The 20,802-nt window shown below is 41.2% G+C and overlaps 2 protein-coding genes across 3 annotated transcripts in view; both read left to right on the forward strand.

Annotated features, from left to right (window-relative positions):
* Nucleotides 1-9,634, forward strand: part of ZC3HAV1 (zinc finger CCCH-type containing, antiviral 1) — a 54,717-nt gene extending 45,083 nt beyond the window's left edge. For both annotated transcript variants that reach the window (XM_063099229.1, XM_063099230.1), the window contains exons 10-13: nucleotides 313-403; nucleotides 1,209-1,339; nucleotides 1,709-1,842; nucleotides 5,582-9,634. In XM_063099229.1, the coding sequence (XP_062955299.1) occupies nucleotides 313-403; nucleotides 1,209-1,339; nucleotides 1,709-1,842; nucleotides 5,582-5,844 (619 nt within the window). In that variant the 3' untranslated portion in view covers nucleotides 5,845-9,634. The remainder of the gene's footprint in view (nucleotides 1-312; nucleotides 404-1,208; nucleotides 1,340-1,708; nucleotides 1,843-5,581) is intronic.
* A 3,514-nt stretch (nucleotides 9,635-13,148) lies between these two features.
* Nucleotides 13,149-19,674, forward strand: ZC3HAV1L (zinc finger CCCH-type containing, antiviral 1 like). Its single transcript, XM_063098572.1, has 4 exons — nucleotides 13,149-13,508; nucleotides 14,540-14,675; nucleotides 17,841-18,099; nucleotides 19,465-19,674. The coding sequence occupies exons 1-4, from the start codon at nucleotides 13,150-13,152 to the stop codon at nucleotides 19,599-19,601; spliced, it is 891 nt and encodes a 296-aa protein (XP_062954642.1). The 5' UTR covers nucleotide 13,149; the 3' UTR covers nucleotides 19,602-19,674.
* The last annotated feature ends 1,128 nt before the right edge of the window (nucleotides 19,675-20,802 follow it).

Raw genomic sequence — 20,802 nt, forward strand, 5'->3', positions numbered from 1 at the left:
CTAAAACATTAGGATTTTGAAGGTTGAGCAGGAATATTAAAAAGAATCGAAGCTTTTATATTTTAAATCAATGGGAAAATAGTACTTAATTTACCAAATTATGAATAGTTACTGTATTTTTTCAAAAGCATGATTACTGGTACATCCATACCAGGAATATGCAAGGATATAATCCAAAGAAAAATACAGAAATAAACACTGTATACTTCTTTAGGAAATGTTGACTTCATAGCTGAAAGTTAAGGATAGAAAATCACTTGGGCATAAGGAACAGGGAGCCAAGCGAATTCTTAACTTTCTCTTTATTTGTAGCCATCAGCTGGCAAAGACCCTGTCAGAGCGTTTAACTTTGAGATGTCTTCCTAAGCAGGATCTTAACTTTGTACCATCGAATGGATATAAGGTACTTGGTTTTTACTTGTTTGGTGGGTGAATCATTTGAAGATGGGAAAAAGCACTTCGCTACAAATGTGTGTTTGTTTGAATGAATGAATTGCTTCTGCAAAACTCTTGGATCAAGATTCAAAGCAGACAGATATCTAAATGGTAGAATATACCAAAATCACTTTCTCAGAGAACTAACCTCTACAGGGTAATTCATTGTTTCCAGAGTTCAGCCACCCACCATCTCACTTGGGCAGATCCTCACGACAACCCTGTGAGATAGATTTTAGTATTTCTGTTTTATGGAGGAGAAAACTGGAACTCAGAAAGTAAAAGTGACTTATCTGTTAGTTGTAATTAAAAAGTTAAAAAGTTTCTGTGAGAGTCAAACAAGCTGTGCCTGCCTTTGTCATCTAGCCTGGTTGGGGCAAGACTGTTCCTAGATTATTGAGCCTCCATGTCATGCCCCAGCTTTCATGAAGACCGCTCTGCTTGGACTGTCCAATTCCTCTGCCCCTGTACTTGTTTTGGATCATTTGGCAAGGAACTTGCCAAGTCACTGGGCTAAATCAGATACCACGAGGGACCTCACTTTGCCCTTAGGCATAATGCTTTGTTAGCCTTAAGTCGGCCTGAACAGACCCTCCCACTGCCTGATTCATTATTGGAGTGAACTGCAAGATGTGGAAACCCTAAGCCAGTTCATCCCACCCACAGCCAGAATGCTGGCAGTGCTACCCTAATGCATAGGAGGCCACACATGTAGACATATCATGCTTTAAATGTTTCCTGTTTCGCATTTATATATTTTTAACATTTTTTAGTTGTTGGAAATCCATAACCAGTTTCCGGAATATATCAAAATAAGTGAGCATTTTAAAGCTTCCATGAGAAATTTCAAGATTGAAAAGATAAAGAAGATCCAGAGCACAGAACTCTTGAATGCTTTTGAAAGGTTGGTGGTCACCTTATCAGATTTCCTTACATAAAATTTGAAAAGATTAGTTAAGATCTGTCCTTTAAGGTTCATATTCACTGGTTAATTTCGTAGTCCAGTTTCTTTAGTCTCTAGTTGTTTTTCATTGTATGTACTTGAGCTGTCTTGTTCAGCTTTACATTTTACAATTCAGTGATTTCATGTGTTCATCATATCAAAGTTTTCATAAATGTGTTATTTTGCAGCTTCTGCCTTAAAGTTCGTAGCTCCATTCTGAAGTTGATGGAATAAATGTGTAAAATAATTAGACTTTCGTTGGGATTGATGTTATTAAGTGGATTGGGAGAGGGGTGTTCTTGGTATTAAGTCTCACGTTTCCTCCATTAGGAGAAAGCTAAAGATGAAGAGAAAGGATGAAACACTCCTATTTTATGCAACAGGCCGTGCCCACGTGAAGTCTATCTGCGCCAATAGTTTTGACTGGATTTTACATGAAACTCATGAGACCAAATATGGAAAAGGTTTGTGCTGGAAATAGAGAAGCCTAAGTCGTAGAACCATAACTCAGGCTTTATGCCTGTTTCTATTGTAAGGTATATCTGATAATTTTATGTTAACCAGCATGTTCGGGCTTTAGTAACCACAGAGAAAATAAGCTCACAGTAATCTTAAGTGCCCAAATTAGAGAGGTTCAATTGACTTGGATCTTGCCTGCCTTTTGTTTTTTTTCTGAGAGTGACCAAAGAGTCTTATAAATGCTTGCAGACTACTCCGTCTGTGGGCTGCGTTGTCTGCCATTACTACTCAGCACTGGCTGTGGCTCTTCCTGACCTATGTGTGTGCCTGCAGAGCCATCTGAAGTAGACTTCTGTGGCCACTGGTGGGTTCTAATTAAAGGTGAGGGAAAGAGGCCTCTCCCCATCTCAGGCCACACTGGGTTCCTGGGGTCTGGAGTATCACAGGTCTGCCCCCACACGAAGTCTTTATAGCTCTTTCTTTTTGGTCCTAAACTCCTGCAGGTAATTCTTTAAAAACAAAACAAAACAAAACCACCAAACAAAAACCAATCTGTAATATTTGTGAATTTAAAAAAAAGAAAAGAAAGAAGTTAGAGGAAAAAAAAAAAATTTTTTTTTCTCTTAAAAGGAAAGAATAGTAAAACAAAACAAAAAAAGACCCCCATAACTGATGCTTTAAAAATCAGTTATTTAGGGTAATGGTTACTCTTTTCTCAATGGAGAATGATAAAGATGTCCTACACAGATCTGTAATATCCATCTAAACAGTTATTTTTCATTGACTTCAGAAGTCTTTCATTTGGATAGCATCAATAAAAATAATCAAATAATCAAATCAATACTCAGACTTTCTTACAAAAGAAATAAAATTTAATTGAAAAGTATAAGTTACTCAGTGCCATTAAAACATGTATAACCAGCTCTGAAGTTTGAAAAATATGTATTATGGTTTTATCAAGTGATAAAAATGCACACTAAAGAAAAAAATAGATGAAATTCCTGTTTAATTCCATTTGTTTAAGTCAAATCTATTTTTAACAGTAATTCCATCCTATTTATTTTATACCTTTTACATGCATAACTGGAGTTCACTTATGTGGAAATGTTACGTTTATGTAATGTAACTAAGAATCTGACAGTGTGTCCACATTATATACATATATCAGAACATCACATTGTACCCCATAAATATATGCAATTATAATTTGTCAATGAACAATGAAAAAAAAAAAATCTGAAAGAGTGAATAACTATGTCATGAGTAGCCTAAGTAATTGTCATAAAATTCCTGTACTGAAGATCATGTATGTTTACCCTTGGGAGCTCCTCGGAATCTACTGAGTCTTATTTGAGACAGTGTTTTGTTTTTTCTAAGCCCAGCAAATGTGGAGTGGAAGTAAAGAGATGCTAGGGCAAGCAGCAAGAAAGAAATTAACAGCTTTTCAGTGGGGATTGAGGAAAAATGATCTGCAGAACACAAATACAACATTCAGGCTGGGGCCATTAATACAGGGGTAAATAGTGCTATTCACCTTACTAACTCCAGAGGGCGTCCCTGTGTTTTAACACCATATATAGATTTAACATCTACACCTGAATTAGTATAAGAAAGGTTCAAATGGCTTTGTTCTATTTTTTCAAATCAGAGAAATGTATACGCTTTAGAAAGATTTCTTTCCAAAACAGATTAAATTGTTTAGACGTTCTGGAAATTGATATATAAGGAATGACTTTTTGCAGACACTTAAGAAATAAGATATGACTGTACAATGATGTATAGAGCAGTGAAGTATAAGATAGAATAGGTACTGGATACCTAGAGAGAAACAGTACAAATAAAGAAGGCTACCCCCGGGTTGCTTATGGAGGCTACAGCAGAGCAGTATGGAATGCAGATGTAATTAGCCATCCTGGAAAACTGAGGCACTGGGAATAGCTAGGAAAGAGGGTTGTTGGCAATGACAAAGTTAGTAGAGTGGATGGCCCAATAGAAATGTGGTGGTTTGGTGATTTTTGTTTGTATCTTTGGTCATTTTCCGATTATCTACTGGCCCACTTTATAAAATTGTAAAAAGATTCTGATGGATGTACTGCCTCTTGAATATAAGCTTGTTTTGGTTAAGTCACACATTTGTAAGAAAAAGACAATAGAAAAAAAGAATATGAATAAGCAATTCAGAGAAAAATCATGAAATATGCCTATAAGCACATGAAAAGATGCTCAATGTTACTAGTATTCGGGAAAATGCATTTTAAAATCAGATTTTTTCCCATTAGATTGACAAAAATTAAAAGGGTAGATAATGTCCAATGTCGGCAAGGATGTGGAGAAATAGGACCTTGTTCATTGTTGGTGGTAAAATTATTAGACCACTTTTATGGGCAATCTGCAATATCTATGAAAATTTAATATGCTTAGGTCCTTTGACTGAGCCATTCTGGGTTTGCAATCTGTTCTACAGAAATACTTATACAGGTTCTCAAAGGTGTATTTCCTGGGATGTTTTAGAAGCATTTATTTAGAAATGTTTGTAATAGCAAAAAAGTGAAATCAACCTCCATTCTCATCAATATGGGAGTAATTAAATTATGATACATCCATACAATGAAATCCTATGTAGCCATTATAAAGTATGGGGGGTGTTAGACTGACATAGCAAGATTTCTAGGACTAAAGTGGAAAAACAAGTTGCAGAACAATTCATATAATATGATCCTATTTATGGACAAATAAGCTGACATAAAACCGTGTCATGGTACATGTGTATATATGTATGTGAATGCACACAAACAGGTATGAGAGAATCCCCACCAAGCTGTTAACTGTTTTGGATAGAGGAGTGGGACTGGATGTGGTAGGTTGGTACATCTTGACTTTCATTTCATTTTAAATACAGTAAAATATTATTTACCTAGAATATCCAGTATTTGACCTATTCAGGATAAGCAATGTTTCTGGAATTCAAACACATAAGTATAAAAAAAAGAAAAAAACAAATGAAATAAATGGAAAATGTATTAAACATTTGTTACCACAGATAAAACATATTCATTTTATTTATTGATTTTTTGCATGCAAGTCAGAATTTGCACTATCCATTTCCTTTAAAATGGCAGAAAAGCATTTGGCAATGATAAAAATAAAAATAGGAAATTTTAACTTGTCAGGAAATTGTTGTTGATCTCCTGGGTATGGACACATTAGAGATTGTCTGGGGTTGTGTTAGAGTTGAGGACCATGTATCAATTGTCTTTGAAAAGCTCTGTCAGGGTCAATTCCTTGCCCATGCTACACCTCTCCCTTTGACATTTTCCAGGACCTTCCCATCGGTAGTAAATGACCTTTGTTCCCTAAAATGTATGCAATATAAAATGTTCTCTGCTCTGGAGTATATTTGGCTCCTCAGTTCCAACTCATGCTTGCATGAATTGCATGGACTGGGCCACCATGAGATCACCAGTTGGTCACTGTATCTGGTGGCTGACACCATCACTGTGGGACCCACACTATAGCAAATGTTTCTCAGTCATTGCAGTAGGGTTACAAACTGTATTTCAGTTTTCCTGTATCATAAACTTTTTTTTTTGTAAGTACACAGGAAGGTTTATAAGCATCAGTAAAGCATTGTCGACATGTGCTCAGTCCACACCCATAATCTCATTATTTGTAAATAATCTTATAAACTATATACCCTCTTTTATAATAATTTTTAACCTTTTTTCTTTTTCTGATTATTTCTAGGAAGTTACTTTGCAAAAGAAGCTATGTATTCCCACAAAAATTGCCCGTATGATGCCCAGAACACCGTTATGATTGTAGCCCGAGTCCTGGTTGGAGATTTTACTGAGGGAAAAAAGACGTACACGAGCCCCCCTCCACCGTACGACAGCTGTGTGGATACAGGGTTTAATCCGTCTGTTTTTGTCATCTTTCACAGAGATCAGATTTACCCAGAATATGTGATTGAATACGCTGAAACAGACAAAAGCTGCGCGATTTGTTAGAACTGATGAATGTGGCCTCTTAAAGGGTGCCATAACCGTTCCGTTCACTTGTCGAACCAAATTGCCCCTGATAATAGTTAAACTTTGCTACATATTTGAATCATCTGGGAAGCTTTAAAATATTCCAGTGCCAGGCTGCACCCATACCAATTAAATCACCACTTCTGGGGGTGAGAGGCAGGCAGTGGTATTTTTTTAAAGTTCTCCTGATGATTCCAATATGTTGGAAAGTTTTCATTGTCTTAGATATAACTGGTAAAGGCTGATTTCTAAATTTTCTGTAACTGCAACAAACTTTCTCTCCCTTCTACTCTTTTAGTTGACTGTATGGCATGGTTTCATTTTGGTTAAATTGAAAGAAAATTAATTTGGAATATTTGAAAGAAATCTAATAATGCCTATTAAAATAAGGGCATAAGATATTACAGCCTTAGATAGAAGATTGAGAAAAGCCAGGGAAAAATGCTTATGGTCGTGCTGGGAAAGAAAAGGTAAAAAGTAAACTTTAAATGCTATTATGGACATAACTGCTGTACTATACTTTGTGATGAAACTGCTTTGGGGCACACATTTCTTTGTCTTTACATTTATTTAGGGGACAGACTCCCTCCAGGTTGACTTTGGAATACCATAATAATTGCTGCCAAGTGTGGCTTAGAGAGAAACAACCAACTGGAGTTAATTGCCCATTTGGTTTTGTTTTTTGGTGGCTGACCGGTTCAGGGATCCAAACCCTTGACCTTGGTGTTCCAACACCACGCTCTAACCAGCTAAGCTAACCAGCCAGCCCCCATTTGGGCTCTTTATATAATTATGGCAAAGTACACATTTATGTTCTAATTAATGTGATTACAGAGAAAGCTTTTTTCAGGTCAGGCTTTCATGAAAGTGTCTGTATTTTCGGGGGACTGAGTTGCAGTAACCAGATTCACACAATAAACCCGAGTGCTATTGTAGTCGTTCACTGCGGCAAACGAGGCTCACCAAGAAATTAGGAGTAGAGCCATCCCGATAGAAGGAAGGGCCCCCTAAGGAGGCGAGATTTGCTTCCTGGTGAGCACAGAATTATATATAACAAAGAGAACAATGTCCCAAACAGGCCTCGTGCCTACTAGGGGCTTCTTTTTCTACATGTAACGATTGTATGGAATTGTAGTGCAATTACACCGAATGGTGACTGGACCAATATTTCCTTCTTTATTATGAATAAGGTTTTTCTTTCCAGTTTTCCTTTTTCAACATTCCATACCAGTCACCAAAATTTCTTGTTATATTTCCTTCCAGCATACATGTTACAAATAATTAATTAGCATTAGAGTTGATTTTGTATTACTCAGATTTTAGTTCAGTACAAAGATCTTCACAACTTTTTGGTTTAAAGTGCTCCAACAGTAAAACACGTGCAGAGATTTTTTTAGAGTACGGTTGTTTTCATTCGGGAGGCTTGTCATAAATGGCTATTCTCATTTGCTTATTTTTCATGGTAGTTTGTGTTTTGGAGTGTTCATTTCCTGACCTTGACCTTCACATTGTAGAGGTGCAGTTTATCCAACTCTTTCCAACTGTCCATTAGACTCTTCTAGTTGGATATTTCACAGGCGTCTTTGATTCAACACCTCCAAAGTGTAACTTTCTGTCTGCCTCCCTCCAACAAGCCTGTTCCTCCCGAGTGTTCTGTATATAAGTAAATGGTATCGCAGAAACCAGAAGTTATCCTTGACCTCTTGCTCTCCCTCCTGCTACACATCTAAGCAGTTCCAGTTTTACCTCTCAAATATCTCTTTGTCCCCTTCTAAGTTTTTCTCTACTTAGCAAGAATGTCATGTTTTAAAAATGTACTTAATAATGCTCTTTCAAAACAAATCTGATTGTGCCTTTAGGATAAAGTTCAAAACCATGATCTCTCCCTTCCCTACTCTTTTATCATTTATTTACTTCCACGTAAGCCTCTCTGGCTTTCTTTCAGTTCTTCAGTGCCCCTTTTTTCCTAGTTCAGTGGTTCTCAACTAGCACTTCTGCCTTTTTTTAACAACAAAAACTTTGTAACATCTGCTTTATTGCCCTCAAAATGCAATTCAGAGGTAATATATTCTACCTACACACAATTTTAGAAATAAATGAAAAATTAAATTAAACTAATATAAAAGGGCACGACTATACCAGAACACAACGAAGTAGTCAAATGTTTACACCTTCTTATAATGAATAAATTTGAACCTAAAAGAAGGTAAGAGATGAGAAGCTGTTTTATACAAAGAAGCATGGAAAAATGAAAATGCAGATACGAATGGACATTAGAATAAAAACTAGTGATGTAATAACTTATTTGCATATAATACTTGTATATGATAAGAGAAAGAACGAAATAACCTTAATTGAAATAAAAATACTATGCTAGAAAATTTAGAGGTTGTCGAAACAGAGAAAAAGAGGAAATATATTCTTGCAGACGAGCTGTAGGTTATACATGAATGTCTAGTGAGACATTCAAAATTCGTATAGGGTGCAGAATTTCATATTGTGAGGAACTGTCCAATGTATTGCAAGATGTTCAGCATACTTGGCTCTCACATACTAAATATCAGTTGCGCCCCCACCGCCACCTCCACTCCCAATCATGGTGGCAGATAAACCCTATCAGACCTATTCACCCTTTTCAAAGCAAATATTTTTGTAACATTCCCTTTGCTATCCTGAGATGATTCACAGATAATGCAATCTACTAACACATATGAATTTCTTAAAAAATCAATTTAATAGTCTAACTCTTATAATGGAGAAATAGAAAGTAAAAAATGTGTAATGAAAATAAAGTGAATTTCAATATGTAAATGCTCAGGCATGACTACGCTGTAAGACATAAAATAGATGTTTACTCTTACTTATAATAGGTTTGGGTTTAATAGCCGATCAGAGGCTACTTCCCGTAAAGAAGCACAGGAAAATGAAAGATTAAAGGTACAAAGGATCTTCAAAAAGTTCACGGAAAGACTCCTATTATGTTTGAATTCCATTTTTCCATGAATTTTTTGAAGTACCCTCATATGGGTGACACTAGAATGAAAACCAGTATTAGGGTAAGTCATAACAGACCATATACCTTATCAGTATATGGTAAAGAAAGGAGCAAAATTACCTTTACTGGAATAAGGATAATAGGGCAAGACAAATTACAGGTGTCAGAGGAAACAAATGAGTTATATTCTCTCAGACGAGCTGTAGTTCCTACATAAATGTCCAGCAGGACATTAGAAAGTCGTACAGAGTAATTCTTCGTTGTGTGTGGGACTAACCTATACACTGCAGGACATCTCTTATCCCTGTCTGCATCCACTTAGAGCTGGTAATAGCTTCCAATTATTGTGAAACCAACAATAACCAATCAGTTTCCAAAATACAGTGAGAACCACTGACCTAGTGAATGTCTAGCTTCCTCACATTAGCTCAACTGTTAATTCCATGAGGAGTCCTATAGAATAAGTCAGATCCTTGCCTCCCAACCCCCCAGTTTTTAAAATACTTTGCATCTTGCTCTGTTCATTTTTAGCATCAATCCAACTTGAAGTTGTTTGCTTTCTGCTTTAGAATGTAAGCTCCTTGAGGGCAAGTCAATCTATGTCACTCGCTGTGCCACGCCTGATACCCAGCCTAGTGGGATGCTTGCTACACTGGTGACATGGGTGAATTTTGTTGAGTAAATTAAGCTCAACTATTTATATTTCAGTGGTTGAGTTGTATTGCTTCTTCTTCAAGCTTAATTTGAGGCTAATAAAAAGAAATACATAATTAATTTTGTTCTGCTGTCTTTATTTGCTCTATTTCTAGGTATCCCCCAAAAGATAACCAACTGCAGACACCAATTTATGCAGTGGGGGAGAGATGACGCATTTTGCCCCTTCCAGCTTTATCATCCCAGGACTCGATAACCAAGGACAGCAGCCTTTTTTGCACTGTGCAAAGCAGGGTGGTAGTGAGGGAAAAGCCCACAGTTGGTTGACACATCTTTTGTCTAGGGGTTATAGAGGGAAGGGCTGGAAGCTGCTAACACATCTTTCTTCCTCTGGTCCCAGGGGTAGGAAGGAGCAGAGCCAGGCTGAGGCACAAAAGTTAAAAATGTAAACGGTTATCACCAGATTTGTCCTGTCAGCCACTTCTCCTTCAAAAGCCCTTCTCCATTCATTCTTTTCTGATTACAAAGCTGCAGATGGGGGAAGAGGGGGAGCAGCATAGATTTGATAAAGTGAAGGTAAAGCTATCATTGAATGTCGACCTCAATATAAATAAAACGAGGTATTGCAAACCCATTAGTGTCAAAGTACCCTCATTCAAATACATGAAAATGCTATCAAACCAAGCATAAACAGATGTTTGAGGTTTGGCTTATTTTTTCTATGTGTTTATCTACTTTGTCATAGCAGGCTCCCAATAAAATCTGCCATTATCTGGTTTCTGGGGTGGACTCTTCAGTCCAGCATTGGGTGGAAGTGAAGCTGGATAGCAACCACTTCCCAGTCATACCTTAACTACTGTAAGATAACTACCATGGGAGGCAATACACTGAGTGCGAAGTGTGTGGGATACCCTGCGGTTGTATTCCAGGACATGTCTTCAAAAGACTGCAGGGGATAACAGGCAGGTTTCATGGAGAAGGTTAAGTATGGAGTGGATGAGTTTACAGCAGTGATGTCAGTGTGTGTCCCTGAAGTGGCCATCAGCTTGAGCATGAGCTTTAGAATCTAAGTTGGCTGATACACCAGAACTTTCAAGTAACTGCTTAAGTCCTAAAGTTCTAATCCTAGAATACCATCCTCAATCTCATTCCCTGTTTTTCTTTTGCATTCCCTTGTGAACTCCCTGGCATCTAATGTCTCTCTTTTCTTCCCCAAACTCCACATTCGCCAGTAGTCTGCTCTGGGATCTTTTCTTTTTTCTCCTCTACACACTACCCCACGAATGATCTTTATTCCCAGACTTCAGGTATCACACTCTTCTAACCTCTGCTGAGAGGCTGAATAACTTGTGTAAGGTATCATGGCTAATGAGTAACAGAAGCAGGATTATGAACCCTGGTAGTATGGCTCCCGAGTCCACAGGTTAAGTGCACTACCATGTCACCTCTCTATGGGAATTGTCTTTACCTTTTCCTTCTCACCTCTCTGCCCATCCCCCATTAACACCTTCATATACTCCTGGCTGCTTATGGTCGCTTCTCCACACTCATTGAAGACTTTTTCTGGCTTTCAGTCTTCTCTCCACTATAAATCCTCCCATCTTCCTTCAGTGTTCATTGTGGACAACTCACTCAACACCCCTAGCTTTAGATGTCCATAAAACCCCTGGAGAGGGAATGGATGGCAGCCTCATCGCCAGAAGCTTCTGCTTTTAATGAGATAAGAGAAGCTCCACGAAGCCGCCTCTCTACATCTGTTAAATCTCAAATATCTTTAGTTTAAAATAATCCTCATACCAACTCTGGGGGTCTGAGTAAATCTCCACACCACCAATTCCATCACATCACTGGTTGGGGGCTCTTCCTGGAGGTGTTAACTCCTTGATAATTCCAGCTTGCCTGTAATGCTGGCAAGCTCGATTCTTCTGCTGGAAGAATACCTTAGGCAGAGAGTCCAAGTGCAAATGCTGAGTGCCAAAGGGACACAGGCTACTGCAGTTTCCTTCTGATCTTTCCCTTCCTCCACCTGCTTCCTTAGTGTTGGTATTCCCCAGGGTTCTATTCTCCCACCTCTGCTTTTCACACTTTATTTATTTTTGCTGGGTGACCTTATCAACTCTCATAGCTTCAGTTACCTAAAACTCTGACGTCACTCAAATCTACATGCCTTCCCTTCTCATCTCCCCTAAGGTCTAGACCTGTATGTATAATACCACTGCCCAGTGCGTGTCTTACCTTGGATTGTCCACGGTCAACTGAGCACAATAAAAGTTGGGATTATAGTCCCTCATATCATGTTTTTCTTCCTTTACTCCCTCTCTTGTCTTGCTTTGCTAGAAATCCATCCTTCTTATTGCTAACAGGGGTCTTTCTAAAAACACCTATCCTGCAATAGAGCCAGGCACTGGCCAACAGCAATATGTTTCAGGTGATGAGGACAACAGCAATGAACAGGAGAATCAAGATTCCTGCTTTTGTGAGCTTGAATTCTGCAAATAAATATATAAATAAACAAGAAAAATACCCATGGTAAGTTCCGTGTAGAGACTGGGGGTTACTTTAGATTGGGAGGTCAGGAAACGCCTTGCTGAAGAGAAGACATTGAAGCTCAGTGCTGAATGACACAAAGGAGACATGCACGCAAAGATCAGGGGCAAGTATTCTAGGTAGAGGGATCACGTCACTGCTCAGCTGAAAATCCTTCAGTGGCTTCCCAAAGTCCTTAGGATATAAGTCCAAATTTCTTAGCATGGCAGAGAAGGTCTTCTGGCATCTGGCTAGTTGCCTTCCTCTCTAGCTTCTTTACATTAGGTGACATTAACTCATGTAATCCTCACAAGCCCCTTGTAAGACAGCAACCAGGCTGGTTGAGTTCCCCAACTGTCTTATTTGTCTTTGTACCCTCACTGCATTAGCTGTTGGCTCAATAAATGTTCATTAAATGAGCATGATGTTGGGCAAAAAGGCTTAACACATGTACAGGTCTAGATCGGTGCTGTCCAAGAGAAATATAAGGTAAGCCACATATGTAATTTAAAATGTTCTCGTAGCTACATTAGAAAAATAAAGAAACAGATGAAATTGTCCTAACGTTTTACTTAACTGACTATAACCAAAATATTATCATCTTAACCTGTGATTAATATAAAACTATTAATGAGATATTTTCTTTTTTTTTTTTTTTTTTCCATTCTAAATCCTGGAAATCCAGTGTGTGTGTCTCACACTTACACCACCTCTCAGTTCAGACTAGCCACATTTCAAAAGCGCACAGCAGCGACCCGTGGCCAGTGGCTACCTGCTCAGAGACCGTCCCCTGCCAGCCAGTCACCTCCTGCCACCTTAGCTATTTTATAGTCTTTGCAGCCCTAACCAGTACTGGCAGCCATCTCATTTCCCTGCGTGTCCCCACCACACAAGCCCCTCCAGGCAAGGACTCACCTTGAGCCGTGCCTGGCACCGAGCAGGCGCCCAGTAAACGCTGCCCCCGCCTGCATCCGTGTCGGGGGGTCGCCGCTCGCCCGGCCTTGCCCAGGCGCGTCCCCGGGAAGTGGGCTCGAAGCAGGGACGTGACTGGGAGGAGTCTGTGCGCCCGGGTGTCCGCGCTGCGCGCACAGGCCGGGCGGCCAGCGAGCATGGCGGACCCCACGGTGTGCTCGTTCCTCACCAAGGTGCTGTGCGCCAACGGCGGCCGCATGTTCCTGCAGGACCTGCGCGGCTACGTGGAGCTGTCGGAGGCCAAGCTCCGGGACGTGCTGCAGCGCGCGGGGCCCGACCGCTTCCTGCTGCAGGAGGTGGACGTGCGGGACGGCCTCGGGGACGCCGAGGCCGAGGCGGCGGCCGGCGCGGGCGGCGGCGCCTCCGCCTGGAGGGTGGTGGCCGTGTCCTCCGCGCGCCTCTGCGCCCGCTACCAGCGCGGCGAGTGCCAGGCCTGCGACCAGCTGCACTTCTGCCGCCGGCACATGCTGGGCAAGTGCCCCCACCGGGACTGCTGGTGAGCGGGCCTGGCGGCCGGAGGGGGCGGCGGTCGGCCATGGGCGGGGACGCGGTGGCGGCGCGCGGGCCGCGGCCTGACCCGTGCGGCTGGAAGCCCGCGCCAAGAGAAGGGAGAGGAGAAGAGGGGCCGGGGCCGGGGCCGCCGGGGCCGGGGCGGGCGACCCCTCCGGGAGGCCGGCCTGGCGCACGGGCCCTCACGCCGCTCCCGAGGCCTCCCCTGCGCTCAGCGGCGCGGCGGCCTGAGCAGGGCGGGCCGCGCCACTGAGAGGCCCTCGCCAGCCCCCGCTGGAACAGTTGCCGCCCCGGCCCCCGGAGCCTCCGCAGCACGGCCGGGTTCAATCGGGATGGGGACGTTGAAGTTCACTTACTCCCGTGGCCCTCTGAGATCCGTGGACCCTTCAGCCAGAGACTGCCCGTTCCCACATAACCACAGCTTTACAGAAGGGGGTCTGTGCTCTCTAGGTTTAGAAACCCTGATCGAGTGTGGCCCCAGGAAACAGGGCTGGGTGGCTTGACAGGTCGTGTGGCGGCTGGTGACCTGGCCAGCTGCGTGCGGGTGGAAGCTGCGGGTGGAGGCTGCCTGCCGACTCCAGTAGGCTGTGCGCCACGTCCCGGGTCTTCCTCGGCTTATTCTTGGTTTATTCCACCCCCTAAAGTGGGCTGGGGGTGGGGACGCTTTCTTTTCAGCGTTGGTGGGCAGGGGCGGGTGGGGCGCAAGTGTTTGAGGTGGAGAGGTCAAGTGCAGTTACCTGAAGAACAGGTGACCGTCCTCGGTCAAGGCCGACGACCGGGGGGGGGGGGGGGGGGGGAGAGGGGTACCCCTGGCTTTAGAGCATCCTCGCCGAAAGTGAAAACGACCCGGGGTAATAAGGAGAGCTCCCTTATTATCTGTTGGTGTTTATGGGCTGTACTGTCCATAGGCTCATGGAAAACTGTCGGACTTCACGTGTAAGTTGAAAGCTGCTCTAGGCAAGGATTTTGACAGATGGGCCCCTTTTCCACCTGGGTTTCTGCTTTATGTTCTCCTAGGTCTACCTGTACCCTTTCCCATGATATCCACACACCTGTCAACATCCAAGTCCTGAAAAACCATGGACTTTTTGGCCTCAATGAAGCTCAGCTTCGGATCCTGCTTTTGCAGAATGACCCCTGCCTTTTACCAGAGGTGAGTCACCAAGGAGTCACCCTCATAGGGTCACGTTTGTTACAAATGTTTTTCTCCCTTTACTTTTTTTTTGGGGGGGGGGGCTTAGATATTAATTTTAATTGCTTCGAAGCAACATGATTTAGCTTCAAATGCTTAAAAATCATCTATTATAATTGCTATAACGGCAAGATTAGCATGTTTGTTTCTGTTTAGCCATACACAAAATTTTTTTTAAACAAAATAGGAATCCCAAAAGAAGATGAGACCATCAATTAAAAGCAGAATTTTCTAATCTGGCATAATGGTTTTATCATAGACACTCCCACTGTGCCAGGAGAGGGGTGGGAAGAAGGGAAGATTCTGGGAGAACAGAGGGTGGTTCATGACAGTGGCCCTATTTTAACTCTAAGATATTTCAGCGTCTAGAAGGAAAGAAAGTCAGAAGCTGGAGGTTTGAGCTGGAGCCTTTGGTGCAGATGGCAGAGGCTGCCCTCGAGGCAGCAGTCCTGGAGTCGATCTTAGGAGCCAAGAGGTTTCTTCTTCACATCCATTTCCTTCTTTATTTCCTCAAGCGTTGAAGCCAGGTTTGATATGTCATGGTTGTGAGCCAGATGCATTCCAGCCGTGGCGGAAAGCACACCCGAGCAGCTGCTGGCGCAGGGTATTGGCAGGAAGGCTGAGGAGGGCGGTGGCAGCTAGGAGACTGGGCCCAGCCCTTCTCTCACAGAGAAGGGCCAGTGCAACTGCTATTTGCCTTTTAATTTTATGGTATTTTTTGATTTATAGAAGTTTAACCTTTTTATGTGGTCAAGCCTGTTGAATCTTCTTTGTGGTTTCCACCTGGGTATCTTGAGCCTGGGCTCACCTCGTCATATTAGACTGCTTCAGTGTTCTGTGAGCAGCCAGTGGGTCGGCTGCATTTCCAGTGGGAGCCCACCCTTGACCCCACAGCCGGGACTGGAGGTGTGTGTGTGGCACAAAACAAAGCCACGTAGACAGAAGGGACCAGGGACAGCACAGTGGATGGAGCAAGAATGGAACCTCATGGCTCTTGTATGGAAACGCCTGATGACTGCTTTCACTGCTCTCCTAACCTAAAGATACAGCACCTGGTACAGACCAGCACGCGAGAAAGAGACAACAGGGGACACCTATGTACGATTTTATGCTGGCACATCTGAAGCTTTGATGAAATGGACAAATTTCTATAAAAATATAGCTTGTCAAAATTAAGTCAAGAAAAAATAAAAAGCCAGTATAGTCTTAAATATTTTTAAAAAAATTAAAGCATTAAAGAAACCCTAAAGCATTAGCTAAAAGTATTCTACAGGAAGGCATCAGGCTTATATAGTTTTCTCATTGAGTTTCTATCAAATCTCTTTTTTCTTTTTTGAAGTATAATTGACAAATAAAAATTGTATATTTATGTACAACATGATGTTTTCATATGCTTACATTGCAAAGTGATTACTACAATTTTAACATATCCATCACCTCACATTGTTGTCTTTTTTTGGTGTGATGAGGACATTGAAGATCTACTCTCAACAGTTTTCAAGTATGCAATATGTTATTATTAACTATAGTTACGGTGCCATACAATAGATCTCCAGAACTTTCTCATCCTAACTGAAACTTTGTACCCTTTGGCCTACATCTCCCCCTTTTCTCCCTAAGTTCCATCAAACCTTTAAGGAACAGATAATCCTAATTTTTGGATTAAGTCTAGGATCTATTTCCCTTGATCTCCTGTGTGTTCTTGAACCAGTATCACACAGTTTAATTAAAATAGTTCATATTTTAATATATGATAATCCAAATCTCTATGCCCATTACTCTTTTTTTTGTTGTTGCTGTTTAATCATCTTGTTTCCTTTTCCAGATAAGCTTTAGAATCCTTTAAATTTCTAAAATGATTTTATAGGAATTTTTTGGGGGGGCGGGAATAGGAATTACATTAAAATTATGAGTTCACTTTAGAAAATTGGTATCACAATTAGAGGTAGGATGCTATTTTGTTTTAAATCAGGTCATCTGTGTCTAGAAGCATTTCTCACATTTTAGATTTGACTGATTACATTTCTGTAACATTATTTAACATGTTCCTCTATCCCCTTAATTTACTGTAAACTGACAGTTAGATCTGGACGTTGGGTCGGAGTTAGGTTTGATTTTATTTATTTATTTTGGTGGCTGGCCTGTACCAGGATCCAAACCCTTGACTTTGGTGTATAACACCGTGCTCTAACCAAATGAGCTAACTGGCCAGCCCCTAGGTTTGATTTCAGAGTAAGAATTTTTTGTGTATGTAGTGCATTGTTAGGTGACTAACCATCTCATTTGCCTGGGACTGAAGGGTTTCCTGTGATGTCAGACTTTCATGTAAAACCTGGACAGTTGTATTTCCTGTTGTATTACATCAGAAGGCATATAATTTCTCTCCTTTTTTTTGTGCATATGAGGTTATGACTGATTAGTGATTTCACAGTTGACAGTCTGATCCATCATTATAAAGTTTCCCATCAGTATGGCCTTGGTTTGCCTAAGGAAGACGCAGTTTACATTAGTTCTCCCACTGTAATTATTAATAGTGCTCTCTTGCATCCTAAAAAGTGTTCTTGTCTGGATCATAAATTATATATGATCATACTACCTGTTAAGGTTGATTTTCCTGAAAGCAGAGCCTGAGGTAGGGACTCAGGTGATATGATTTTTTGAAGGCGTGCTCTTCAGGAAAGCCCTGTAAGGGAGAGACAGAAGCAGGATATAGGGAAGGAAGAGCTAGAAGCAAGGTAAAGTCTGGCCTTTACTTGATTTGGGAGGACTATGGAACAAAAATTATGCTGAAAAATTGTTCCAATCTTGAGGCAAGGAGGACAGCTTTTGTACCTCCATGTAAGTCCCTCCTCATTGGCTGCAGGATTTGGGGGAGGAGAGCAGGTCAACCGAGGGTCTCAGGTAAGAGAGGGACAGCTGTGAGTCATTGGCAGCCAGCACTCATAGCGGGGGGAGGTCTGGGTGGGGCACTATTATACTATCCAGCAGCCTTTCACCCAAAGATTTTTAACAGCCAGTGATGATCAGAAGATGCCATTTAATCACCATTTTAGCTAGAGAAGCTGTCGTTTATTAGCTAAAAAGATATTAACTGATATTTCAAGTGTTGCTTCATTTCTGTACCAGGTCTGTTTGCTCTACAACAAAGGTGAAGCCCTCTATGGCTACTGCAACCTCAAGGATAAATGCAACAAGTTTCACGTCTGCAAATCCTTTGTCAGAGGAGAGTGCAAGCTTCCGACCTGCAAACGGTCCCATCAGCTCATTCATGCCACAGCCCTGAAGTTGCTACAGGACCAAGGACTGAATATTCCAAGTGTTGTTAATTATCAGATAATCTCTACCTACAAGCATATGAAGCTGCACAAGATGCTTGAAAATAAAGGTAGGAATAGCAGCGGTAGACAAAGCACTGTCAACAGTGTAGTTTTGAGATTCTTCACTGTAGAGAAATAAGAACAGTGACTTGAAAGTGAGTCTGGGGACAAAGCACTTCATATTTAATTGTAGCTTTGTCCTTGGGAAAGCTTAGGACAATCAACATATTATGATGTAGAACTGTGATTCTAAGCCAAGGAGAGAAGGGATGGAGTTGATTTTCAGCATTGCCAGGTAATAGAATCTGCCCAAGCGTTTCAACAGTGTAGCTCTCTGTAAATTGGGGGTTAGGAAGCAGGTAGAACAGTCTTTTAAGAGGTTGGTTAGGAAGAAGGATGAGATGAGCCAGCAACTGGAAGGTAAAAATGTAGGGATGGCTTTCTTTTATTAAATAGAATCAAAATTTTTTCTTTTTAATTTTTCAGTAAGTTTATCCACATTACAGAAAAATTTGGAAAATAGAGACTAGAAATAAAAAATTGAGTATGGTTCCACTCACTCTAATGCACAATAATTGTTACCATTTTGTTGTATGCCCTTCAGTTCTATTACTGTATAAACGCTAATCCAGTTTTGCTCAATGAACACATTAGTATCTTAAATTTTCATTTTATATAACACCATACATATCTTCCCATGTTACTTCATAGTCTTTCGGTCATTTTGTAAAGTCTACAAAGTGTGGTTTGATGTTCTTTTAGTTACAATACAATCAGGTTACTTTATTAGATTTGCTTGTAGCTAAAAATCAGTGGGTGGTGGGCTTAAAAGGATTGCTGCTGGGAAAACCAAATCACCACAGGCGGTCTCTAAGCTTTTAATATGGAGTTTTCTCATGTTGGGATATTGATGGCAGACTTCATGTGTTTGAAGGCTCTGTATATACCAGTGTCAGAGCCGTCTAATGAATCACAAATAGTGGCAGGGACCTTCTACTCTATACTATGTCTAGGGCCTGTCATTATCTTCATCTGGCCTTGTTTAGAGAGTGTCGTCTAAATATGAAATGGTGACCTTCTGCTTGCTATAGAGATGTAGACAAAGGTACTTCAAAACGTTCATGGAAAAATAGAATTAAAAGATGAGTCCTTCCATGAACGTTTTGAAGTACCCTTGTTTACAGTGTGTGTGTGTGTGTGTGTGTGTGTGTGTGTGTGTGTGTGTGTGTGTGTGTGTGTCTATCTCAGTCTCTCTCTCTCCATATATATATGACTTTTTTTTTTTTAATCCAGAAGACACGAACTCTCCAAATCCAGGGTGTGGGGAATCTTGTGTGAAGTCTGGTTAGCTGGTCTGTTGCTCCCAACATAAAATGAAACTTACAGGGATAAAAGGGGTGTCTTAGGAAAGCTTACCTCTTTCTCCTTTTTAGATAATTCAGCCTCTTCTGGTGAGCATTCCCAGGGCTCTGAGAAACATGGCGTACATGTAGCTGGGGCTGCAGAAGCCAGTCCTCTGGTTTCTGTCGCTGCTCAGTCGGCCAAGAAGCCCTGCCCAGGTAAACCTTAAAGGGCCTCCACGAACAAGAAGCAGCTTGTCCAGCTTGGAAGATGTGAAAACAAGGCTTCTGTTGAGCTTTCATTTGTAACCATTTACTCATTTAATCATTTGTTAATAATGGTCATAATGTCTACCTCACAGTGTGTTGTGAGAAGTAAAGATGGAAAAAGGAGAAAATGTCAGATTGGGAGGATAAAGTTGGGGGTGGGCGGTTGGGGATGAGGTTGGACATTGAGCAAAGAGAAGGTAAAACTGAATGGAGATGGGTTAGTCCGTGGCAGATCCTGAAGATGGCAGCGTCTGCCTGCAGCTCCTGAGTGCTTTCCACAGGCTGGGTGGATGGAGCTCTTAAATGGGCAGGTTTCTGTTGACTTCTTCTGTGGTCCTGCCAGTGTTTTTCTATACACCCATATACACAGTTTCCATTGTGTATGTGCACTTTGTATGCAATTCTTTTTTACTTAATGTTTCATAAGCATCTTTCTATATTTGCTCACATTCATCACTTTTGCACAGATATGTTAATATGTCATAGTTTATTTAACTACTTCCCTTATTCTGGGATATTTCAGTTCTTTCTAACAAATTTCGAATATACCTCTTTTCTTAAAATCTGCACAATATTGAATTTTTAAAGATATTCTTCACTTTTGCTAAGCTTATAGGTGCTAAAGGATACTGCCTTTTGATTTGCATTTTTTAAAATGTATGTGTGAGTGCGTAGTTTCCTGTGTGTCTACTCTCTGTATGTCTTCATTTTGTCGTTTTGTACATGGCCTTTTATTACTGGGGCCCTCCTCCGTGCTGATGTGGGATGGCCTTTAATGAGGCTCCTTAATTTTCATAAAAGGAAGTCAGCCCTACTGTGCTGATATGATATTCAGCTTTTGTAGATCAATCCTCAGCAACACTATAGAGTCCATAGCCTTTGGGTTCTCACCAGAGATTTCTACCTCAGTCTGTGTCCTTTTCACCTCTTATTGAAATTCACTAAAGCCGGATTGCTATACTTTGAAAGATGTGTGGTTCATCCATTGTCTGGACTGTATCCCTTCTTTCTGTGGATCAGGATGGACCTCCAGAAGTCTGTATACCTTGCTCATTTCACGTGGCCCTTCCCTTTCTCCCCTCCCCTCTGCCCCGACCCGACTATCTTCACTGAGTTACGTTTGGATGTTTTGTTCTTTGTTTTCATCAAGGGGTACCACAA

The sequence above is a fragment of the Cynocephalus volans genome, chromosome 6, assembly GCF_027409185.1.
Source record: "Cynocephalus volans isolate mCynVol1 chromosome 6, mCynVol1.pri, whole genome shotgun sequence".
Taxonomy (NCBI): domain Eukaryota; kingdom Metazoa; phylum Chordata; class Mammalia; order Dermoptera; family Cynocephalidae; genus Cynocephalus; species Cynocephalus volans.